General features: G+C 40.4%; 1 protein-coding gene across 1 annotated transcript in view; it reads right to left on the bottom strand.

Annotated features, from left to right (window-relative positions):
- The window catches only part of CTNNAL1 (catenin alpha like 1), a 62,907-nt gene extending 41,906 nt beyond the window's left edge, over nucleotides 1-21,001 (bottom strand). Inside the window, exons 1-2 of the mRNA XM_047829250.1 lie at nucleotides 20,811-21,001; nucleotides 1,332-1,521 (exon numbers count right to left, since the gene is read on the bottom strand). Of these exons, the coding sequence (XP_047685206.1) occupies nucleotides 1,332-1,521; nucleotides 20,811-20,933 (313 nt within the window). The 5' untranslated portion in view covers nucleotides 20,934-21,001. The remainder of the gene's footprint in view (nucleotides 1-1,331; nucleotides 1,522-20,810) is intronic.
- Nucleotides 21,002-23,090: the final 2,089 nt, after the last annotated feature.

Genomic DNA, 23,090 nt, shown 5'->3' with positions numbered 1-23,090 from the left:
GGCTTGAACTCACAAGCTGTGAGATCACGACCTGGGCCGAAATCGGATGCTCAACCGACTGAGCCACCCAGGCACCCCACCAGTGACCTTTTTAAAATATGAGATTATGCCACCACCCTGTATGAAACCTTCCATTAGGCTTCCTATTATACTTAGAACACAGTCCAAAGTTCCTATCTCTGCCTAGAAGGACATAACTATTCTCACTCTTCTCCTTTCCAGAAATACCATTCTTTCAGATATTCATTCATTCATGTAGCTGTGGCCCTCATTTTTCAGTCTCTGCAACAATGTTACTTCTTTAGAGGATTTCCTGACTCTCTACCTTAGTAGTTCTCAACTGGGGGCCATTTAGACCCCAAAAAGGACATTTGACAAGGTCTGGAATGTTACAAGATTTGGTGTCACAGTGGGAGAAGAGGGAATCTACTGGCTTCTAATAGGTAGAAGCTAGGGATTCTGGTAAATACTTTATAATGCACAGGACAGCCCCCACCACCAACAAAGAATTATCAACAAATAATTATCTGGCCCCAAATGTCAACAGTATCAAAGTTGAGAAAAGCTGTCCTCTGTAAAACATACCTCCTCTGGTCTCCTAATCCTTACTCTGCTTTATTTTTTCATGAATAATAATTATATATCTATTCATTTGTTTCTGGTCTCCCTCACTAGAATGCAAGCTCCATGAGGGTAGACATTTGACTGATGTACACACAGCTATTTCACAATGGCCTAAAAGAAAGCCTGGCATATAGCCAGCACTCACTAAATATTTATTGAAAGAAAAAAATGGAAAAATTATACTTCAACAACGCTGAACTACTTGTATCCATCAAAATACCCCAGGTTCTCTCAGGCTTCTGTGCCACCAGCTATAGAGAACTGTGGGACTTCATAAAATTTGTAGTCACTATGATTTGTCTGCTATAGAGTATAGGAATACACTAATTTTTTTTTTTGAAGATTTTATTTTTCAGTGATCTCTACACCCAACATGGGGCTCAAACTTACAACCCTGAGCATGCTAATTTGCTCCTTGAGGACAGAGACTATGCCCCACATTCCTCTGTATCTCTGGCATTTCAATGGCTAATGGCAAGAAGGGAAGACCATCTCCCTACCCAGTGAAAGAATTCAGCGTGTCAGATTTAGGACTTGAGCCAAGAGAAGTTCCATATTTCTGGAAGCTAATCCAGAATCTATAGGAATCTATAATCACAGGGCTAAAGCAAAGAACATATTTTTGCTCAAAATAAGACAATAATCTGTCATGGTATCCAAAGCAATAAAATTGGTATAAAAAAAGCTTTAATATCAATATCACATACCTGCTTGTTTAGCTTCAATACAGGCAATAGTTATTTCTTCTTTCAAGTCCCAGTTTTCATTGGCTATAGCTTCCCCTACTTTAACAAATCTTCCAACTGCCAAGTTGACGGCTTGTCCTACACGCTGAATTGCTTGCAGAGTTTTATCAGACTTTTTGGTATTATCTTTATGATTAATAAGCGTGGTGATCTAAAAATAGAAGAAGATAAAAGCATTTGCTTAAAATTTATCTCAATATCTTTTAAAACTATATCACAAAGGCCAAGAAAATTAAGCCCAGAATACTGGATTAAGCCTGGCATACGGCAACAGTCTTTGGCCTAGTAGACTAAATTGACGGCTTTAATGCTTCAACCCAGAGACAACCAGTAAAGCATCCTGCATCCCTCCTCAAGACAATGTTTCTATTAATAACAATCCCAAGTTTACCTGATGATGGTTATCTGGGACATATAGTTCCAGAAGCCCTCCAGGTATTCCAACAAATCTTAACGACAGAAGAAAAGTAGGAAAGAGAGGCTCATTACACTCAAAAACAAAACAAAACAAAACAAACACCTCACAAAAAACCAAAGCACTTCTTAGTGCTTACGGCACAGTAGAGATCTAATTTCCTTGACTATGGCTCGAGCTGCTGCGAGAGTAGCGACGACATTCCATTCCACTGCCTAGCAGTGTATAGGTTGTACAAAATGGTATGCATGCCATACATGCTTACTGAATTAGCCAGACATTTTAGAATGACCACTGTAATCTATGTTTTATACTTCTCTAAGTGTTGTTGTAGACCCAAAGTACATTACATACCAAGAGTTTTAATACCTGATTCCAGGCCCTGAAGTAAAATATAGAAGGTGACAAGTTAAGCTTGTTGAAACAAATATAAATCCTCAAAATGTCCTAGAAAACTAGTACGTGAACTATACCGACATATCAAAATATTTAAAGAATGTTACATGAAAACTATGGATCTTAAATAGTACATGTCCACTAAATATAACTGTGAAATGATTTATGTAAGTGCATTAGCAAATACCAGAATACAGAACTAAGAGAAGAGGAATGGCTCTTTGAGAAACTTTACAGGTTATGGTACTAATAGTTTAGAATCAGGAAGGCCTGGGTTTGAGCCTTGGCTCTGCCACTACTAGCTAAATGACCTTGGGAAATTTACTTAATCTCTCCAAATTTCCTCACCTATATTATTTTTCAAATTTTGAATGTTTCCTAGATGCCAGGTCCTAAGAATGCATCAGTGAACAAGACTAACACAATCCTGCCCTTGTTCAGTTTACAGTCTATCAGAATAACAAAATATATAAAATAAATTTATACATAATTTATAAAATCATATAAAATATATTTGTTGCACATCTACCATATACCAAATAAAATTTTAGGCAATGATGAAAAAGCAATGTAAATCAAAGAAAAGACCCAAACTCTCATGGAGCTTACATTCAAGTGGGAGGGAGGACAGATGATAATCAAAAAGGTAAACAAACAAACAAAAATAATGCAAATACTATACAAAATATTAAAATAGTATAATACGATAGAAGTATTTTTGTAGCTATCTCAGATTAGTTGATCCTCCTTCTATGAGGAAGTGATATTTAAACTAAGATCTAAATGATATAAAGTAGTCAAGTTGGCAAACATCAGGGGACAAAGCATTCTAGGGAGAAGAAATAAATGTTGGAGGGGGGAGAGAGAAAGGGAGAGAGAGAGAGAAAGGGAGAGGGAGAGGGAGGTGAAGAAGGGGGAGGAGAGAGAGAGCGAGAGGGAAGGAGAAGGGAAGCCCATCTTGTTCAAAGAATGAGGTAAGGCTAGAAGTAGTTAAAGAACAGTGACAAGAAGGCAAGTAGAAAACCAATATCCAGCAGGTGGGCAGGGACCAGCCATGAAAGGCTATGTATTTTATTCTAAATATGACTGGCAGCCACTGAAGGGTTTCTAAACAAGAAAGTGCTATGATCTCTGCAGTGATTTTTAAATGTGTCCACAAATTCTTTGATATTTCTCCTTTCAAGAGGCAGAGACTCATTTCTCTCCCCTGAAGTATGAACTGAACTTAGTGACTTACTTCTAATGAATAAAGTGGAAGCAATGGCATACTTCTGAGAGTAGATCATAAAACACATTTTACCTTCCACCTCCCTCTCTCTCTCCCTCTCAATCTCAGATCAATCACTGCCGGACAAAAACAGCTACTATATTGTGAAGGACACTCTCGCAACTCGATGGAGATACCCACATGGGAAGAAACTGAGGCTTCCAGCCAAAAGATAGTGAAAAACTGAGGCCTCCTGCCAACAGTGAGAAGAATGAACATGGAAACAGATTCTCCGGCCTCAGTCATGCCTTCAGATTACGGTGGGCCCAGCCAACATCTGGATTTCAATTTCACAAAAGACCATCCAGAACCATGAGGCAAACCATCCCAGAATTCTTGACTCACAGAAACTGAGATGATAAGTATTTATTTATTGTTTTAAGGCAGTAAATTTGGGGTAATTTGTTATGTATCAATAGATAATGAATACATATTTTGGTATCTCGAATGTGGCAATGCTGTAACAAACCTAAAATGTGGAAGTGGCTTTGCCATCAGACTGTGGAAGTTGAATGGACTTTGAGGAATTAGTAAAAGCTAGAGAGTATTGAATACACTTTGCAGAAGTTCCTCAAGGAAGCTATGGGTAAAAGCTTAAAGTCATAAAAAAAAATCTTATTGAAAAGTGGAGAAAAGAAGATCTTTGTTATGTGGTGTCAGAAAATCACCCCCAGGAATGTGTAAATTAGAGAATAAACCTAATGAACTGGGTGATCTAGCTAAGGAGATTTCAAGACAAATTTTGAAGGTGCCACTTAGCTTCTTGCTTAAAATGTAAAAATGTAAGAAGAGATACAGAAGCGAAAGGAAACACTGTTAAATAAAAAGAAGCCAGGACTTGCTGGATGTGAAAATTCCTTGCTTCTCCAAAAGGCAAATGATGCTAAAATTAAGAATGGCTTCCAGGCAAAAACAAAATCTAGGGCACTGTCAGGAAGCAAGGTCTAAAGATGAAGCTGAGTGTGACTATAAAATTTTATGTTAAGATCTCAGGAAGATTCAAGGTGATGTTCCAGAGATCCATTCACTTAAACAACAGGTCTCTGAGAAGCTTTAAGAGTATTGTCCCTCAGGAGTCCCAGCAGAAGCCCAAGTTAGAGCAGGGCTTATCATAAAGAGACTTGTGGGTATGGTTTGTCTAATTAAGTTAGCCCAATAAGATTCACAGGAGACTCACAAAATTTTGAGGATAATTAGGTCAAGAGACATGGACTGAAGGAGACAGATCAGTACAATTAGGTCAAGAGACATGGACTGAAGGAGATAGATCACTACAAAATGAAGAGTTTTTTGCATCCCCAAGCTTCCATCGGCAGGGAGCAGGCTGAGAAATCACGCAGATATAAATATGGGCTCCCTTTCATGAGTGAGGATGACTCAGAGCAGTGCTAATGGCCATGAAGAAACATTCCCAGGCTTCGTGTCTTCATCAAGGTACCATTAACCTGTGTTTGGGTGGGTTTCAGAATACTGTGAACCAGTGGCTCCTAGTTTCCCCATTTTCAAACAGAAAAATATGGCTGTTATCCTATGCTTACTTCCTGTTTTATTTTGTTTTTAGTTGTTGTTTTAACAAAAATATCCATAGTGGTTATCCTCTGCCTGTCCCACCACTAAAAGTTGTGTGCTTGGGAGCGATAACTTGTCACTTTAGTTCATAGGTCTTTAGATCAAATGGAACTATACTCAAGGAGCTACACCTAAGGAACTCTGCATATAAGAAGTCTCATCTGAATCAGATTTAGATGCCAAAATCTTTAATTTCCAGCTATGCATAAAGGGATGAGACTTTGGGGAGGCCTGGGGGTGCGGGGGAAGAAATGGGAAGAAAAGTAAACAATCTGTGGCCAGAGGGTAGAATGTAGTGATTTTAAAATATGTCCAAAAATTCTTTGCTATTCCTGCCTTTAAGAGGTCGAGCCTCAATCCCCTCTCCTTGAGTGTGGGCTGAACTTGGTGAATTACTTCTGACTAATAAATCAAGCAGAAGTGACAGTGTGGTACTTTTGAGAGAGGTCATAAAGGCATTCTGGTTTCAATCTTTCTCTCTCTCTCTCTCTGAGATTATTCCCTGTAGAGGAGGCCAGTTGCCATGTCATGAAGACATCTGACCAGCCTGATGCAAAGTCCAACATGACAAACAACTGAGTGAGGCATCCAACCAACAGCTAGCAAGAGTCTGAAGTCTCCTGCCTACAGACATGTGAGTAATCTAAAAGCAGGCAGGATTTCTCTTGTTTCTTGAGATAGGCCTGGACTGCAATGTATTTTCCTCTCAGGACTGCCTTCGCTGCATTCCAAAGCATATGGATTGTTGTCTTCTCATTTTCATTTGTTTCCATTTATTTTTTAATTTCTTCTCTAACTGCCTGGTTGACCCATTCATTCTTTAGTAGGGTGTTCTTTAACCTCCATGCTTTTGGAGGTTTTCCAGACTTTTTCCTGTGGTTGATTTCAAGTTTCATAGCACTGTGGTCTGAAAGTGTGCATGGTATGATCTCAATTCTTGCATACTTATGAAGGGCTGTTTTGTGACCCAGTATGTGACCTATCTTGGAGAATGTTCTATGGGCACTCGAGAACAAAAGTATATTCTGTTGCTTTGGGATGCAGAGTTTTAAATATATTTGTCAAATCCATCTATCCAATGTATCCAATGATCCAATGTATCATTCAGGGCCCTTATTTCTTTATTGATCCTATGTCTAGATGATCTATCCATTGCTGTAAGTGGGGTATTAAAGTCCCCTGCAATTACCACATTCTTATCAATAAGGTTGCTTATGTTTGTGATTGTTTTATATATTTGGGGGCTCCCATATTTGGTGCATAGACATTTATAATTGTTATAATTATAATTTATAATCTTCCTGATGGATAGACCCTGTAATTATTACATAATGCCCTTCTTCATCTCTTGTTACAGCCTTTAATTTAAAAACTAGCTTGTCTGATATAAGTATGGCTACTCCAGCTTTCTTTTGACTTCCAGTAGCATGACAGATAGTTGTTCTCCATCCCCTCACTCTCAATCTGAAAGTGTCCTTGGGTCTAAAATGAGTCTCTTGTAGACAGAAAATAGATGGGTCTTGTTTTTTTATCCATCCTGATACCCTATGTCTTATGGTTGGAGCATTTAGTCCATTGACATTCAGTGTTATTATTGAAAGATATAGGCTTAGAGTCATTGTGATATCTGTAGGTTTCATGCTTGTAGTGATGTCTCTGGTACTTTGAGGTCCTTGCAACATTTCACTCACAGAATCCCCCTTAGGATCTAACAGCACACCTAAAGGAAATAGAAGCAGAACAGCAAAGACACCCCAAACCCAGCAGAAGAAGAGAAATAATAAAGATCAGAGCAGAAATAAACAATATAGAATTAAAAAAAACTGTAGAGCAGATCAATGAAACCAAGAGGTGTCTTTTTTGAAAAAGTAAACAAAATTGATAAACCTCTAGCCAGGCTTCTCAAAAAGAAAAGGGAGATGACCCAAATAGATAAAATCATGAATGAAAATGCAATTATTACAAGAATCCCTCAGAAATACAAGCAATTATCAGGGAATACTATGAAAAATGATATGCCAACAAACTGGACAACCTGGAAGAAATGGACAAATTCCTAAGCACACACATACATCCAAAACTCAAACAGGAAGAAGTAGAAAACTTGAACAGACCCATAACCAGGGAAGAAATTGGGTCAGTTATCAAAAATCTCCCAACAAATAAGAGTCCAGGACCAGACGGCTTCCCTGGGGAATTCTACCAGACATTTAAAGCAGAGATAATACCTATCCTTCTCAAGCTGTTTCAAAAAATAGAAAGGGAAGGAAAACTTTCAGACTCATTCTATGAAGCCAGCATTACTTTGATTCCTAAATCAGACAGAGACCCAGCAAAAAAAAAAAAAATTCTCAATAAGATACTAGCAAATCAAAATCAACAGCATATAAAAAGAATTATTCACCATGATCAAGTGGGATTCATTCCTGGGCTGCAGGGCTGGTTCAATATTCGCAAATCAATCAATGTGATACATCACATTAATAAAAGAAAGGAAAAGAACCATCTTATCCTGTCAATAGATGCAGAAAAAGCATTTGACAAAATTCAGCATTCTTTCTTAATAAAAACCCTTGAGAAAGTCAGGATAGAAGGAACATACTTAAACATCATAAAAGCCATTTATGAAAAGCCCACAGCTAATATCATCCTCAATGGGGAAAAACGGAGAGCTTTCCCCCTGAGATCAGGAACATGACAGGGATGTCCACTCTCACCACTGTTGTTTAACATAGTGTTGGAAGTTCTAGCATCAGCAATCAGACAACAAAAGGAAATCAAAGGCATGAAAATTGGCAAAGATGAAGTCAAGCTTTCACTTTTTGCAGATGACATGATATTACACATGGAAAACCCAATAGACTCCACCAAAAGTCTGCTAGAACTGACAGGTGAATTCAGCAAAGTCGCAGGATACAAAATCAATGTACAGAAATCAGTTGCATTCTTATACACTAATAATAAAGCAACAGAAAGACAAATAAAGAAACTGATCCCATTCACAACTGCACCAAGAAGCATAAAATACCTAGGAATAAACCTAGCCAAAGATGTAAAAGATCTGTATGCTGAAAACTATAGAAAGCTTATGAAGGAAATTGAAGAAGATATAAAGAAATGGAAAAACATTCCGTGCTCATGGATTGGAAGAATAAATATTGTTAAAATGTCCATACTACCCAAAGCTATCTACACATTCAAGGTAATCCCAATCAAAATTGCACCAGCATTCTTCTCGAAGCTAGAACAAGCAATCCTAAAATTTGTATGGAACCACAAAAGACCCCGAATAGCCAAAGTGATATTGAAGAAGAACACCAAAGCAGGAGACATCACAATCCCAGACTTTAGCCTCTACTACAAAGCTGTGATCATCAAGACAGCACGGTATTGGCACAAAAACAGACACACAGACCAATGGAATAGAACAGAGACTCCAGAATTGGACCCACAAAAGTATGGCTAACTAATCTTTGACAAAGCAGGAAAGAATATCCGATGGAAAAAAGACAGTCTCTTTAGCAAATGGTGCTGGGAGAACTGGACAGCAACTGGACAGAAGAATGAAAGTAGACCACTTTCTTTCACCATACACAAAAACAAACTCAAAATAAATAAAGGTGGAAGACCTAAATGTGAGACAGGAAATCATCAAAACCCTAGAGGAGAAAGCAGGAAAAAACCTCTCTGACCTCAGACGCAGCAATTTCTTACTTGACACATCTCCAAAGGCAAGGGAATTAAAAGCAAAAAAGAACTATTGGGACCTCAGGAAGATAAAAAGCTTCTGCACTGCAAAGGAAACAATCAACAAAACTAAAAGGCAACCGATGGAATGGGAAAAGTAATATTGAAGAATTGACATATCAGACAAAGGGCTAGTATCCAAAATCTATAAAGAACTCACCAAACTCCACACCTGAAAAACAAATAATCCAGTGAAGAAATGGGCAGAAAACATATATAGACACTTCTCGAAAGAAGACATCCAGATGGCCAACAGGCACGTGAAAAGATGCTCAACGTCACTCTTCATCAGGAAAATACAAATCAAAACCACACTAATATACCACCTCACGCCAGTCAGAATGGCTAAAATGAACAAATCAGGAGACTACAGATGCTGGTGAGGATGTGGAGAAACGGGAACCCTCTTGCACTGTTGGTGGGAATGCAAACTGGTGCAGCCGCCCTGGAAAACAGTGTGGAGATGCCTCAAAAAATTAAAAATAGATCTACCCTATGACCTAGCAATAGTACTGCTAGGAATTTACCCAAGGGATACAGGAGTGCTGATGCATAGGGGCACTTGTACCCCAATGTTTATAGCAGCACTTTCAACAATAGCCAAATTATGGAAAGAGCCTACATGTCCATCAACTGATGAATGGATAAAGAAGATGTGGTTTATATATACAATGGAATACTACTTGGCAATGAGAAATAATAAAATATGGCGTTTTGTAGCAATGTGGATGGAACTGGAGAGTGTTATGCTAAGTGAAATAAGTCATACAGAGAAAGACAGATACCATATGTTTTCACTCTTATGTGGATCCTGAGAAACTTAACAGAAGACCATGGGGGAGAGGAAGAAAAAAAAAAAGAGAGGGAGGGAGCCAAACCATAAGAGACCCTTAAATTTTTTTTAATGTTTTTATTTATTTTTGAGACAGAGAGAGATAGAGCATGAGCACGGAAGGGGCAGAGAGAGGGAGACACAGGCTCCAGGCTCTGAGCTGTCAGCACAGAGCCTGACACGGGGCTCGAACTCACGGACTATGAGATCATGACCTGAGCTGAAGTCGGACACTTAACCAACTGAGCCACCCAGGCACCCCAGGAGACTCTTAAAAACTGAGAATAAACTGAGGGTTGGTGGGGGGTGAGAGGGAGACCAGTGGGTGATGGGCATTGAGGAGGGCACCTGTTGGGATGAGCACTGGCTGTTGTATGGAAACGAATTTGACAATAAATTTCATATTTAAAATAATAATAAAAAAATAAATAAAAGCAGGCAGGTAAGCCACTCACAAATTCCTGAAACACAGAATCTAAGATAATAAATGTTTGTTTTAAACCATGAAGTTTGAGGTAGTCTATTTTGCAATGGTAAGTAACTAACACAATTTCGAATGTATGTTATTTTAAAAGAACACTCTCTTCGGGGAAAAGAGGATTGATAAAGTGGCAAAATCAGAAGGGGGAAGACCAGTTAGGAAACTGTTGCAATAGTCCAGGTAAAAGATGATGCTGGCTTGAAACAAGGTGACAATAGTCAAGATGAAAGAAAACAGGTAAACTGGATTGCTTGATGGATTAGACTGATGTTGTCAAAGATGACCCCTAATTTGTAGTAGAAGAAACAGGGCGCATTGGCATAACACTAACATCTCTACGTGGCAGGCACAAATAATCTAAATTAATCCTCACAATCTTAGCATGTAAGCACTACTTTATCCCCTTTTTACGGATAAGGCAACTGACACTAAAAGATGGTTGTTTAAGGTCTCACAGCTATTAAGAGGTAAAGCCACGATTCACAGTCAATTTGATTCAAAGGCATATTTTATTCTTCCAGTTTTACTGAGATTAACTTACATGTAAGTGATGAGTAGATCCATATATATATTGCAAATGATTCCACAATAAACTGCAAATGTTTCCACAACAGAGTTAGTTAAAACATCTACTACCTTACATATACTTTTTGTGTGTGGTGGTGGTGATAAGAACATTTAAGGTCTACTCTTTCAACAACTTTTAAGTATTTAATACAAAGTTGTTAACTATAGTCATCATACTGTACATTAGATCCCCAGAATTTATTCATCTTGTAACTGGAAATTTGCACCCTTTGGCCAACATCTCCTCATTTCCCCCACCACACAGGCCCTCACAACCATCATTCTACTCTGTTTCTGTGGGTTTGACTTCTGTAGATTCCTCATGTAAGTGAGATCATTTGGTATTTGCCTTCTCTGATGTATTTCATTTCACTTAGCATAATGCCTTCAAGGTCCACCCATGTTGTAGCAAATGCCCAGATTTCCTTCTTTCTCATGGCTGAATAATATCCCATTGTAAATTTATACCACATCTTCTCCGTCTATTTACCAATAGGACATTGAGATTGTTTCCATATCTCTGCTATTGTGAATAATACTGCAATGAATGTGGGAGGGCAGATCTCTCTTCAAGATCCTGATTTCATTTCCTTAGGATATATACCCAAAAGTGGGATTGCTGAGTCATATGAGAGTTCTATTTAAATTTTTTTGTGGAACCTTCATGCTGTTTTCCAAAGTGGCTGTATCAACTTACATTCTCATCAACAATGCACAAGGCTTCTCTTTTCTCCACATCTTCACCAACACTTTGTTTTCTTGTATTTTTGATAATAGCCAATCTAAGTCAGGTGATATCTCATTGCGGTTTTGATCTGCATTTCCTTGATGATTAGTGACGTTGAGCATATTTTCATACATCTGTTGGCCATTTGTGTGTCTTCTTTAAAAAACTGTTCAGTTCCTCTGCCCATTTTTAAATCAGATTTTTTTTTTTTTTTTTTTTTTTTTTGCTATGAAGTGGTATGACCTCCCTATTTAATATTAAAGATACTAACCCCATGGGCATTGAGGAGGGCACCTGTTGGGATGAGCACTGGGTGTTGTATGGAAACCAATTTGACAATAAATTATACATAATATAAAAAAAAAAAAGATACTAACCCCTTATCAGATAGATGGCTTACAAATATTTTATCCCATTCGGTAGGTTGTTTCTTTTGCTGTGCAGAAGATTTTTAGTTTGATATAGTCTCACTTGCTAGTTTTTGCTTGTTACTTGTATTCATAGTGTCATATCCAAAAATCATTGCCAAGACCAAAGTCAAGGAGATTTTTCTCTCTTTTCTTCTAGGGGTTTTACAGTTTCAAGTCTTACATTTAAGTCTTTGATCCATATCCAGCTAATTTTGTGAGTGGTGTTAAAAAAGGGGTCTAATTTCATTCTTTTGGATGTAATTATCCAGTTTCCCAACACATTTTTAAAAACATATTCTTTTAATGTTTATTTTTTGAGAGAGAGAGAGAGAGAGACACAGCCTGAGCAGGAGAGGGGCAGAGAGAGGATAAGACACAGAATCCAAAGCAGGCTCCAGGCTCTAGGCTGTCGGCACAGAGCCCAACACAGGGCTCGAACTTGCAAACCATGAGATAATGACCTGAGCTAAAGTCAGGAGCTTAACCTACTGAGCCATTCAGGCACCCCAACCCAACAACATTTATTGAAGAAACTATCCTTTCCCCATTGTATTCTTGGCTCCCTTGTCAAATACTAATTTACCATATATGCATGGGTTTATTTCTGGTCTCTTGATTCTGTTCCATTAGACAATGAATCTGTTTTCATGTCAGCATCATATAGTTTAATTACTATAGCTTCGTAGTATAATTTGAAATCAGGAAGTGGGATACCTCTAGCTTTGTCCTTCTTTCCCAAGATTGCTTTAGCTAGTTGGGGGTCTTTTGTGCTTCCATACAAATTTTAGAATTTTCTATTTCTGTGGGGAAAAAATGCCATTGGAATTATGACAGGGATTTCACTGAACCTATAGATGGTTTTAGGTGTTATGAACATTTTAATAATATTAATTCTTCAGATCCATGAACATGGGATATCTTTCCATTTATGTGTCTCCTTCAATTTCTTTCATCAAAGTCCTAGAGTTTTCGGTCTATAGATCTTTCACCTCCTTGGTTAAATTTGATGCTACTGTAAATGGAATTGTTTTATTTCATTTTCAAATATTTTGTTATCAGGGGCGCCTGGGTGGCGCAGTCGGTTAAGCGTCCGACTTCAGCCAGGTCACGATCTCGCGGTTCGTGAGTTCGAGCCCCGCGTCGGGCTCTGGGCTGATGGCTCAGAGCCTGGAGCCTGTTTCCGATTCTGTGTCTCCTTCTCTCTCTGCCCCTCCCCCATTCATGCTCTGTCTCTCTCTGTCCCAAAAATAAATAAACATTGAAAAAAAAATTTTTTTTTTTAAATATTTTGTTATCAGTGTATAGAAATACAACTGATTTCTGCATGTTGATTTTTTATCCTGCAACTTTACTGAATTCATTTATTAGTTTTATGGGTGTGTGTGTGTGTGTGTGTGTGTGTGTGTGTGTGGTCTTTAGGAGTCTTTGGTCCTATTCCACACCTGATAAACACTAAGGAATTCTTAGTACCACCTAAAGAACAGAGGACTTAACCACCATTGGCTCTTCCAAACAACTAACTTGGACAAGCCTCTGGAGTGGACAGGAGTTTAAGTTGTGTTTATTACCAAAAGTTTAAAATTTTCAATTATAAAGAAAAGACCTGCAATTAGGCTAAAATGCCAACTCTTGTTCAGTTCTGAAACACACATGTTGCTTTCATTTCCAGCATCCTACCCAGTGCAAAATTATGTGTGGCTACCTTCCTTTTACTTGAAGCAGTCTAGAAAATGTTTAATCCAAATAGAGGTGTGCATTTAAAACTGACATTTACAGAAGCCAAGTCAATTTATAACATTCCTTATTAAAAGGTCGATTTATGTCCTTATTCTCAAACTTTTTAAAAAGGAGGCCCAAAAAAGTTATACATGTTGACTGTTTTTTAAAAATGAGAAATATAGGAAAGACTGAAGAAACAAAAAAATTATCCATAATCACACTACCCTGTGAGCATTTTGCCATAATTTTTCTCAGTCTTGTTTTATATATCTACACACCTAAACACACAGTTTTACAAAACTGAGATAAAAGTTCAATTTCCTTGTCATATGAAAAATAAGAGTAGCTAACATTTAACACTAAGGCACTATCCTATGTGTTTTATATGTATTAATTCATTCAATGTTTACACCTCTATGAGGTGAATACTATTATTATCCTCATTTTATAGATAAAGAATCTGAACTTAGAAGAAGTAAAGAATTCACCCAAGGTCACAGAAGGAGAAAGTTGCCTACACTTTTAGTAACCATATTGCTTCTGTCCACCCAGGAGTATGATAAAGACCAGAGGAAAGATAGCTGGTGAGAGTGCCTTGTAAAATACAGTGCCAAATAAAATTTCAGCTATTATTCTGCAAAACCAGGAGGCATATTTTTAAATCGGGAGTCACAACCTGAAGTTGCCCTCATACCAGAGTCGAGAGAACGCCTGAATGAACCAGAAAAAAGAGGGCAGAAAGGCAGCCCATGGGGAAGAAAGAGATCTGATATATTGAAGAATTCTGCGTGGAATAAAAGAAAGAACGAGTGCTTGCTTGATACCTTCTAACAAAGGGTGTCAACAAGTACCAATCGCCAACGAAGTATATCCTAGCAGTTAAGAGCACGGACTCTGGCTTACTTTGCCTGGGTTTGAAACCTGGCTGTATCATGTGACCACGTGGCAAGTCATCTAGCTTTCTACAAGTCCATGTTCTCGTCTGTAAAAACAGGAATAATAATAGTACATTTCACAAGGTCATTGTGGGAAATACATTACTAAATTAAATAAAGTATTTAGAATAGCATCTGGTATATAGTAAGCACTACATAATTGTTAGGTATTACACAGCTGACATTTCTAGAATCTCTATTTCCTCATGTTTATGATGTCATTCTTATTTTCTATAATAGCTGACAGTAATCTCTTCATTGAACTGGATTTTCTTAGTTTACTTTTTTTCCTTTTTTTTAAGTTTATTTATATTTATTTTGAGAGAGACTGAGAGCAAGCAAGAGCGTGGGTAAGGGGCAGTGAGAAAGGGAGAGAGACTTCCAAGCAGGTTTTGCGCTGCTAGCACAGAGCCCAATGCAAGGCTCAAACTCACGAACTGTGAGATCATGACCTGAGCCGAAACCAAGAGTCGGATGCTTAACCAACTGAGCCACCCAGGCACTTTGTTTACTTACTTATTTTATGGGGAAGCCAGAAAGCAAGTGAAGACCAGGAAGAAAAAAAATTGGTAGCAGCCCAGATAAAAGAACAATGGCTTAATTCTATGGGCCTGAAATATAAGGGAACCAACCCAGTACAGAGAAGTTCATCTCTTGGCTTAACTCAGTAGTGAGTTCTTAAAATTATTAGATATAAAAATTAGGGGTGCCTGGCTGGCTCATTCAGTAAAGTATGTGACTCTTGATCTCAGGGTCGTGAGTTCAAGCCCCACATTGGCACAAAGCCTACTTTGAAATAAAATAAATTAAATTAAAAATAAATTCGCCAATCAGCTATAGAAACCAAAATGGAAGAAAACACACCAAATCATGGGAGGTACTTTAAAAGAAGTAGAACTTACTTTATATGTTTTACCTTTGCAAAAGAAAAAAAACAAAAATACACACACATATTCATATACATAAGTCAGGAAAGAGGGCCTCATATGTACTCTATTCATCTTCAATTATTGAGAGAAGGATCCTGAAAAGCCTCCAGGACAATACAGAGAGAAATGGAAAGACAGGGTGAGCTATCTTAGAAATTCGAAGGGTCTGTCCAATGGTGAATGCAGTAAATCTATCACAGACAGGAAAAGACTAGTGGGTGGTAGAATAACATTCCACACTAGGGTGGAGTATGTGGCAGATATCCCTGTTCCCTTCCTTGGATAAAAACATTTTAAGACTGGGAGTGGGGGTTTTGACAGGAAGAATAAAGTGATTATTAAAGAAGGTGGGGAGTTGCTCTGAAAAAATGTGTTTGGGACCTAGCCCAGGGCTTTTTAAAGAACTATCTGATTTAGAAAATATCTAACAAATGAGTATATATAACATATATATGTATGGTACAAAGACATGGGAAGACATATATGCAACCAGCATTAAGCTTAAGACAACATTACCAGTACCTCTGACAATCCACATGCCTTGAGGGCCCCTCCCTTTCCACACCCCCCACCTCCCTCTCCCCAGAAGAAACCACTGTCCTGATTTTGTGCTCATCTCTTCCTTGCTGTAACTACTGCACAGATGTTATATCCCTAATGATATATGGTTTCATTTTGCCTGTTTTTGAGCCTTCAGTATTTTTTACTGATAATTATAGCTGTGGTTCATTCATTTCACTGCTGCATAGTACCTTACTGTATGAACATAGCACAACTTATTTAAACATCCTATTGTTAAAAGAATTTAGGCAGTTTCCAGTTTGGGGCCATTAAAAGTAAACAAACAAATAAGAAACTGTCAACATTGCAATCCATGGCTAGCACACACTCAGGAGTTTCTCTAAGGGTATGGATTTTGGAGAATTGCTGGGCCATAGGTACTATCCACCTTCAACTTCAGATGACATTGAACTGTCTTCCAAAGTGGTTTACTACTGACATTCCCATTGGCTCCACATGCCTCACCAACACTTGTTCTCATTGTGGTCTTAATGTGTACTTCACTGGTTTCTGATGAAATTGAACATCTTTTTTTTTTTTTTTTAAACATTTTTTTTTTTTTAACGTTTTTATTTATTTTTGGGACAGAGAGAGACAGAGCATGAACGGGGGAGGGGCAGAGAGAGAGGGAGACACAGAATCGGAAACAGGCTCCAGGCTCCGAGCCATCAGCCCAGAGCCCGACGCGGGGCTCGAACTCCCGGACCGCGAGATCGTGACCTGGCTGAAGTCGGATGCTTAACCGACTGCGCCACCCAGGCGCCCCGAAATTGAACATCTTTTAACATATCTTTCAGCCATCAGTTTCCTCTTCTGTGGTAAAGATTTTTTACCAATCTTTATTAGGTAATCTTTCTGTTTTTGATTCATTGCAATCCTTGATTTATTCTGGGTACCACCAATCATTCACTGGTAATTTGTGTTGCAGCCACATTCTTCCACTTTATGGCTTATCCTTTCAGTTTTGATAAACAGAGGTTCTTTGTTCTAAAGGAGTCAAATTTATCAACATTTGCTTAGAATTTTTACTCAATCACTTCCCAGCATGAGGTGGTAAAGATATTGCCCAGTTGTTTTTCCCCTAAAACTGTTACATGTTTTCACTTTCATATTGATGTCCTTAATCCATCTGGAATTGATGTTTGTATATGGTGTGAGACAGGGATCCAAAGTCATGTGTTACTGGATAACCAATTGTCTTAGCCCAATTTTTTAAAAGTTTTTCCTTTCCCTACAGACCAGCAGTGCCAATTCTGTGACTTCTCAATTCTCCACATATATGTGGATCTGTTTCTAGGTTCTCTATTCCCTTTCACTGGTCTATTGTCTTAATTATGAGAGCTTTATAATGTCTTGAAATCTTCCCACTTTGTTTCTCTTCTGGCTATTCTTGGCTCTTTGTTCTTTTATATTAATGTTATAATTACTTTTTATCAAATTCTGTTCAAAAATTCTGTTGAAATTTTCACTGGAATTGTGTTAAATTTATAGATTAAAGGGGAAAATATTGAGTCAATCTAGTCATGAACACGGTACTTCATTCCATTTACCTAGATCTACTTTGGCTTTCAAAAAATTTTTTTTATATCTTTTCCTAAGGCTTGGCCACGTATGTATGTATGTATGTATGTATGTATGTATGTGTGTATGTGTGTGTGTCTGTGTGTACGTATGTATGTGTGTGTGCGTGTATATATATATATATCCATTCCATTCTCCTAGGAACCTCATTTTTATTCTAACAGGCTTCTTTTAGAATTACTATTTTATTAGAGAAATGCAGTTGACTTTAGTATACTACATTCAGTGAACTTACGAAGCCTCCTAGTTTTTATGATTTATCTGTAGACTCTTGCGTTTTCTATGTAGATAATTTTATCAAAACAAGAGCTTTGTTTTTTCCTTCTGTATCTTTACACCTTTCACTTCTTATCTCATTGCACTGGTTAGGATTTCCAGTACAGTGCTGACTAAAAGCCGCAATAGCACACATCTCTCCTCTTGTTTCTAGTTTTAAAGGAAATGTCTGCTTTAAATTTGACTTGTTGCTATAATTTTAACTGTAGGTTTTCTGTGGATACTCTCTATAAGGAAGTTTTCTTTTATTACTAGTTTGCTAAGTGCTTTTTATCATGATTATAAGTTGCATTTAATTGAATGCTCTTTCTGTATCTACTAATAAGAACATATATCTTTTGTAATATGTGAATGCAGAAAATTAGATACATTTATCTAATACTGACTCAACCTTGCATTCCTAGAATAAGGCCAGTAAGCCAGAACTTTGTAGTTGGAGAGTCGGAAGAGGTTGGATGATATCAGAATAGAAACTATATGCTTAAAACTCACTAAATTTTGTGATGCTAGTCTTGTTCACCTCAAGACCTTGTCTCCTCTCTGGCACTGTTCACGAATCATCCATGCCTCCTCTGAGGAACATTTACTATTGATGTTGCTAATATGACACTTAGCATGTGCTAATATATACAGATCCTGTCTCCCAATATGACTACAAGTCCCTCCAGGAGCAGCTAGTAAGTATACAATAAATGCTTAAATATTCTTGGGGATAAAATGGTGAAACATGAATTGGATAATAATGCAGCATCCTTAGAAAATGAGACTCTGGACCTGAATTTCTAGAGAACTGCAGTGTTAATCAGCTAATACTCACTGAAACTTAAAAAATCACTCTAAATTTTACTCCATACTCCCCTGCTTTGTTAACAGTATTCTGGCCATGCTTTATTCATTTGGCTTTGAGCAAATTCAACTTTTACTTATTGAGTACAGTCAATCATCAGGAATGTCACTTAGGGTACTGTGCTAAAGATATGGCTGTGGATACATCACATGTGGGATGCAGAACCTCAGCTATGACCCTGAATCAATCTTTAACAAGGAAGAAAAAAAATTTAAAAAGCTTGCATTTTCCCCCCTGTGGCATTGACCTCTAGTTAACTCTCAGCAGCAATTCACAAGATTCACACATTCACACATTTCCTCCTCCACTCCACCCTCTTTCATTCCAGAATTACACAAGGCAGAACTGCAGAACTGATACATTTTTAACAGGGTTACTGTGAAAAGTTACCTTTTCTCCAAATCACAACTACTTTCCACCTTGCTTTTCCACTGTGGACTCTCTTCTCTGTACCTACCACCAGCTGACCTCATCACTGCTTCTGATCTCTAGAGAGAACACAGCATATGGTGTAGCTAAGAGCGCTGAATCTGGAACCAGGATGCCTGGGTTCAAATGCCAGTTTGACATTTACAGTTCAAAGTCCCAGGGGAAGTTACTTAGCCTCGCTGTTCCTCAGTTTCCTCTCCCATGTAGTGAGAATAAACACATATGTACCTCATAAGATTGCTATGAGAATGAAAGGAATTAATATTTACAAAGTGCTTAAAACATGGCCTAACACATCACACACGTTTTGTTAAGTACATGGATCAAATATTATGAAGCTGAACTCCAACCGCTCTCTTATCTCTCTCCTAAAACTACTCCCGTAGTTCTCATTTTGGGTTGTGGTTGTACTGGTGGCATTCTTTGGGGGAGGAGGGCAGTGCAGACATCATAGCCTTCCTTCCCGGTGGTCAGGGCCTCTACCAGACAAGGAAGGGAAGAGGAAGGAGCAGTGTCAGCTGTATTCATTCACTGTTGGGTTGGCCAGGCTAAAAGTGAGCACAGGTAAAGAAAACGGAGCTGTTTATTTAATCAGCATAACAGGAATCTAGAGACACGTGTGACTGCTATTTTTAAATATGTGGAGGGCTGGGATGGAGAAGAGACAGCATTTAAAATTCTAGGGAACAGCTACAGGCGCCCCATCACTGAACATGTTGAAGCAGGAGCCTGGTGACCAGGTGCAAAGGATGCTGTAAGAAAGAATTTTTTTTTTTTTTTTTTTAATTTAGAGTCAGATAACCTTTAGGATTCCCAGTACTTCTAAAGTCTTGGCAATACCAGCGTGAGTCATCAAGACGTTACAATCTAGTTGTGAGTCACACATCGCCAACGCGCTCCTGAAGGCACAGAATTCTTCCCTCTCCACGGAGCCTGGCACATTTCAACAAGATCTAGGTGAGGAATTCTAGCCCTCAGGCTGCGTAGAACTCGGCTCCCAGGAACAAAAAGTTCTCTAAAACTCGGCGCGTCAATTAGCTGATTCCGGACTTGTGTTATGACCAACGAATACAATAAAGCATACATCCCAGACGGGATTTGGGGCAAAAAGATGTGCATCCGGATCAACTATCAGACAGTGCTTCACCTCACTCCAACGAGGCCAGACAAAGGGCGCCTGAAGCGAGCCGGCAGGTTAAGGGGCAGGGGCAGGCAGGGTGGCCCGGGGTGCCCGGGAGCCCAGCGAGCAGACACGCGCAGGGAAGGGGACAAAGGCCTCGGGGAGCGCACGCCGGACTTGGAGGCCGGCAGGAATGCCCCAGCCGGAGCGGCCGGCAGTCGCGGGGTGCACTGGGGATGCAAACGTGGGGGGCCTCCGGGGAGCCGGGGATGGGGGAGGGCTTCGCGGGCCCGGGGGGAGGGGCAGGGCTAGCCGAGCGGGTCCCGTGGGGCAGGCCGGGCGGCGCACCTGCCTGCCGGGCTCTCGGGTCGGCGGGGGGGCTCCCCGCCCCTCAGCCCAGGCGGCCTCCCCGCCGGATTTCGGATGGTCCGGACCAACGCCGCCGCCGCGGCCGAGGCGGGCCCCCAAGCCTCAGACGGGCCGCCCGACCCGACGCCGCAGTCCCGGTGCGGAATGTGGGGCAGCGGCTGCCTCCCGCCGGGCCCGACCCGGCCCCGGGGCCGTGCGAGCGGCCGCCGCCATCGCGGCCGCGGCCGGAGGGAGACGAGGGGCGGCTCCGGATGCCACTTTACCTGAGAGACCAGCGGGAGCAGCGTCTGCTCCACCGAGCGAGTTTTGATCTCGAGTCCCGAGTCGAAGGCGAAGCCCGACGGGCCGGCGCCGCCGACGCCGGCCGGGCCCAAAGAGGCGGCCATAGCGCTCGGCCCGTCGCGCAGCCGGGACGCCGCGCCACTGCGGGCCCGCCGCCCGCCAGCCAGCACGCCCGCGGCGGCGGCAATGCACCCGCGCCGCCCCGAGGCCCCGCCCCCGCGGGGGGCCCCGCCCCCCAGAGGCCACGCCCCCGCGCGCTCGGGTCTAGGGTTCGCCCTCTCGCCCTGCGAGAGGGTCAGTCTCTGTCCCCCTTCCCCGCCCCGTCTCTCTCTCTCGCCAGGGCTGATTAAACCAGACACCTGCCAGCCTCCCACGGCCACGTGGCCTCTTACCGAGGCAAGGACAATCGTCCCTAGCAAAGCGTTTCGTCCTCCTGATAGGTGACTCGTTCTAACTCCGATTCCCACGATGACTTCTGGAAGCTGAACTAACTGGTAGAGCAGAACCACAGTCCGGTGCGTAGGAAGGGTCTTCTACCCTGAGACAGGAATTCTACCGGTAAAGCGTCTTTCTGGAGCTTCTCCGGAAGGTCCCATTTCCCCCTGCTCCTCTTCTGACCCTTTCTCATAATTTGGGCTCGATTGAGCATGAAACATATGATGATGCAGTCTTAAGGAGTACCTGGGTACTTGGCAAGGAGACAGTGATTTGGGTATCTTTCAGGCTACTTTTCAAAAGGAAATTAACTAGAGCATATGGGAAGCTTCATCTACTGTTCCACACTTGTACATTTTAAAACTACTTTTCAGAATTACTTTTCCTAGGGCTACGCCAGAGCAGTTTCCTAGTAGCTGTTTATTGACTGAAAAGATCGGTCAGCTCAGTTGGTTGAGGCTCTGACTCTTGATTTTGGTTCGGGTTGTGATCCCAGGATCATGAGATCAAGCCCCATGTGGGGCTCTGGGCTGAGCTTGGACCCTGCTTAAGATACTCTCTCTCCCTCTCTTCCTCCCTCCCCCTTCCCCCTGCCCTTCTCCCCTACTTGTGGGTGCTCTCTCTTAAAAAAAAAAAAAAAAAAAAGACCATTAGTGTATATTTCTGGTTAAACTCACTTAAAGGTAAAGCTATCAGGGAGCCCCTGCATGATCAGATGGGAGGGAGGGCTGAACACCCCTTTCCTCAGGAGTTCCAGAAGCAAAGCCAAAAAGGCAGCTGTCAGAAACACACCCAGTGAAGGGGTCCTAGGCTCAAGCAATAGACTGAGAAGCATGGAGAAATATTTGTGAACTAGCCTATCTGCCAATAAGCAACTAGCAGAGTAGAAAATAATCCAAGGCTGGTGAGTCCACCCTTTCACTTTTGCCAGGATCATTTCTCCATCGATGTCAGATTGATGAGCAGAATACCACCAGCTCCAAGTGTCAGAGGCTCTTTCCCAAGCACTTGTTGAAATGTGCTTCCCATGTGGGGGTTCAGCTCCATCTGCCAGTGCTGCACGTTTATCTTTGCTATTGAAGATAGCCATTAACATGGGCTTGTTTTCTTCATGCAAAATGTGCAGTTCCTTTGACCAGCTTTTCCTCGGATTCTTACTCCCCAGCCACTTACCTTACCACCTCCTTGTGTACCAAGGCCACCTTCACGAGTGCACTAAGGGCTCCAGCCTCAGCGTTGGACCTTTTCACCTCTTTAAGGTGCCCAGCATCCACTCTCCAGACACATCTTCCCTTATGTAAGTTGCCCATGTTACATAAAAATTCAGTGTAGGCATTGGTGCCAAAGGAAAATATTTAAGGCCTAAGTAAGAGACAGATGTATTCGTGAAAGTTTCACTTCACTGAAGATCAAATTTCTCAACAGAAATGAGACTAAGTTTACCACCTGATTCATTTAACACTAGTAATTTTATTTCAAAATATAAGTATTTCACATGTACAAAGAAGTTAAGTTACATCAGTAGGTTGTCAAAGCAAGTTAAAGCTAAGAAGTAGGCTCTGTGTGAGAATAAAGAATATGTATTGTATTTGAACAAACTCTTTTTGCCTTCAAACCATCTCTACTTTGCCTGAGAATGCAGAGATGATACCTTTCCAAAAGTTATATAGGCAATTACAACTATACACCCAGTCTTGGTTTTAAAATCAAATGGTATCTGAAATATCCTCCAGTCACCCAAACAAGGGGCACTACAAAGGACAGAAAAAGGATTTTCTTTGGGATAGCTATAATAAGAGTTACACTTTCTGGGCCACTGCAAAAAA

This window comes from Prionailurus viverrinus, chromosome D4 (genome assembly GCF_022837055.1).
Source record: "Prionailurus viverrinus isolate Anna chromosome D4, UM_Priviv_1.0, whole genome shotgun sequence".
In the NCBI taxonomy this organism is placed as follows: Eukaryota; Metazoa; Chordata; class Mammalia; order Carnivora; family Felidae; genus Prionailurus; species Prionailurus viverrinus.
This window is presented reverse-complemented; position numbering and strand designations above follow the sequence as displayed.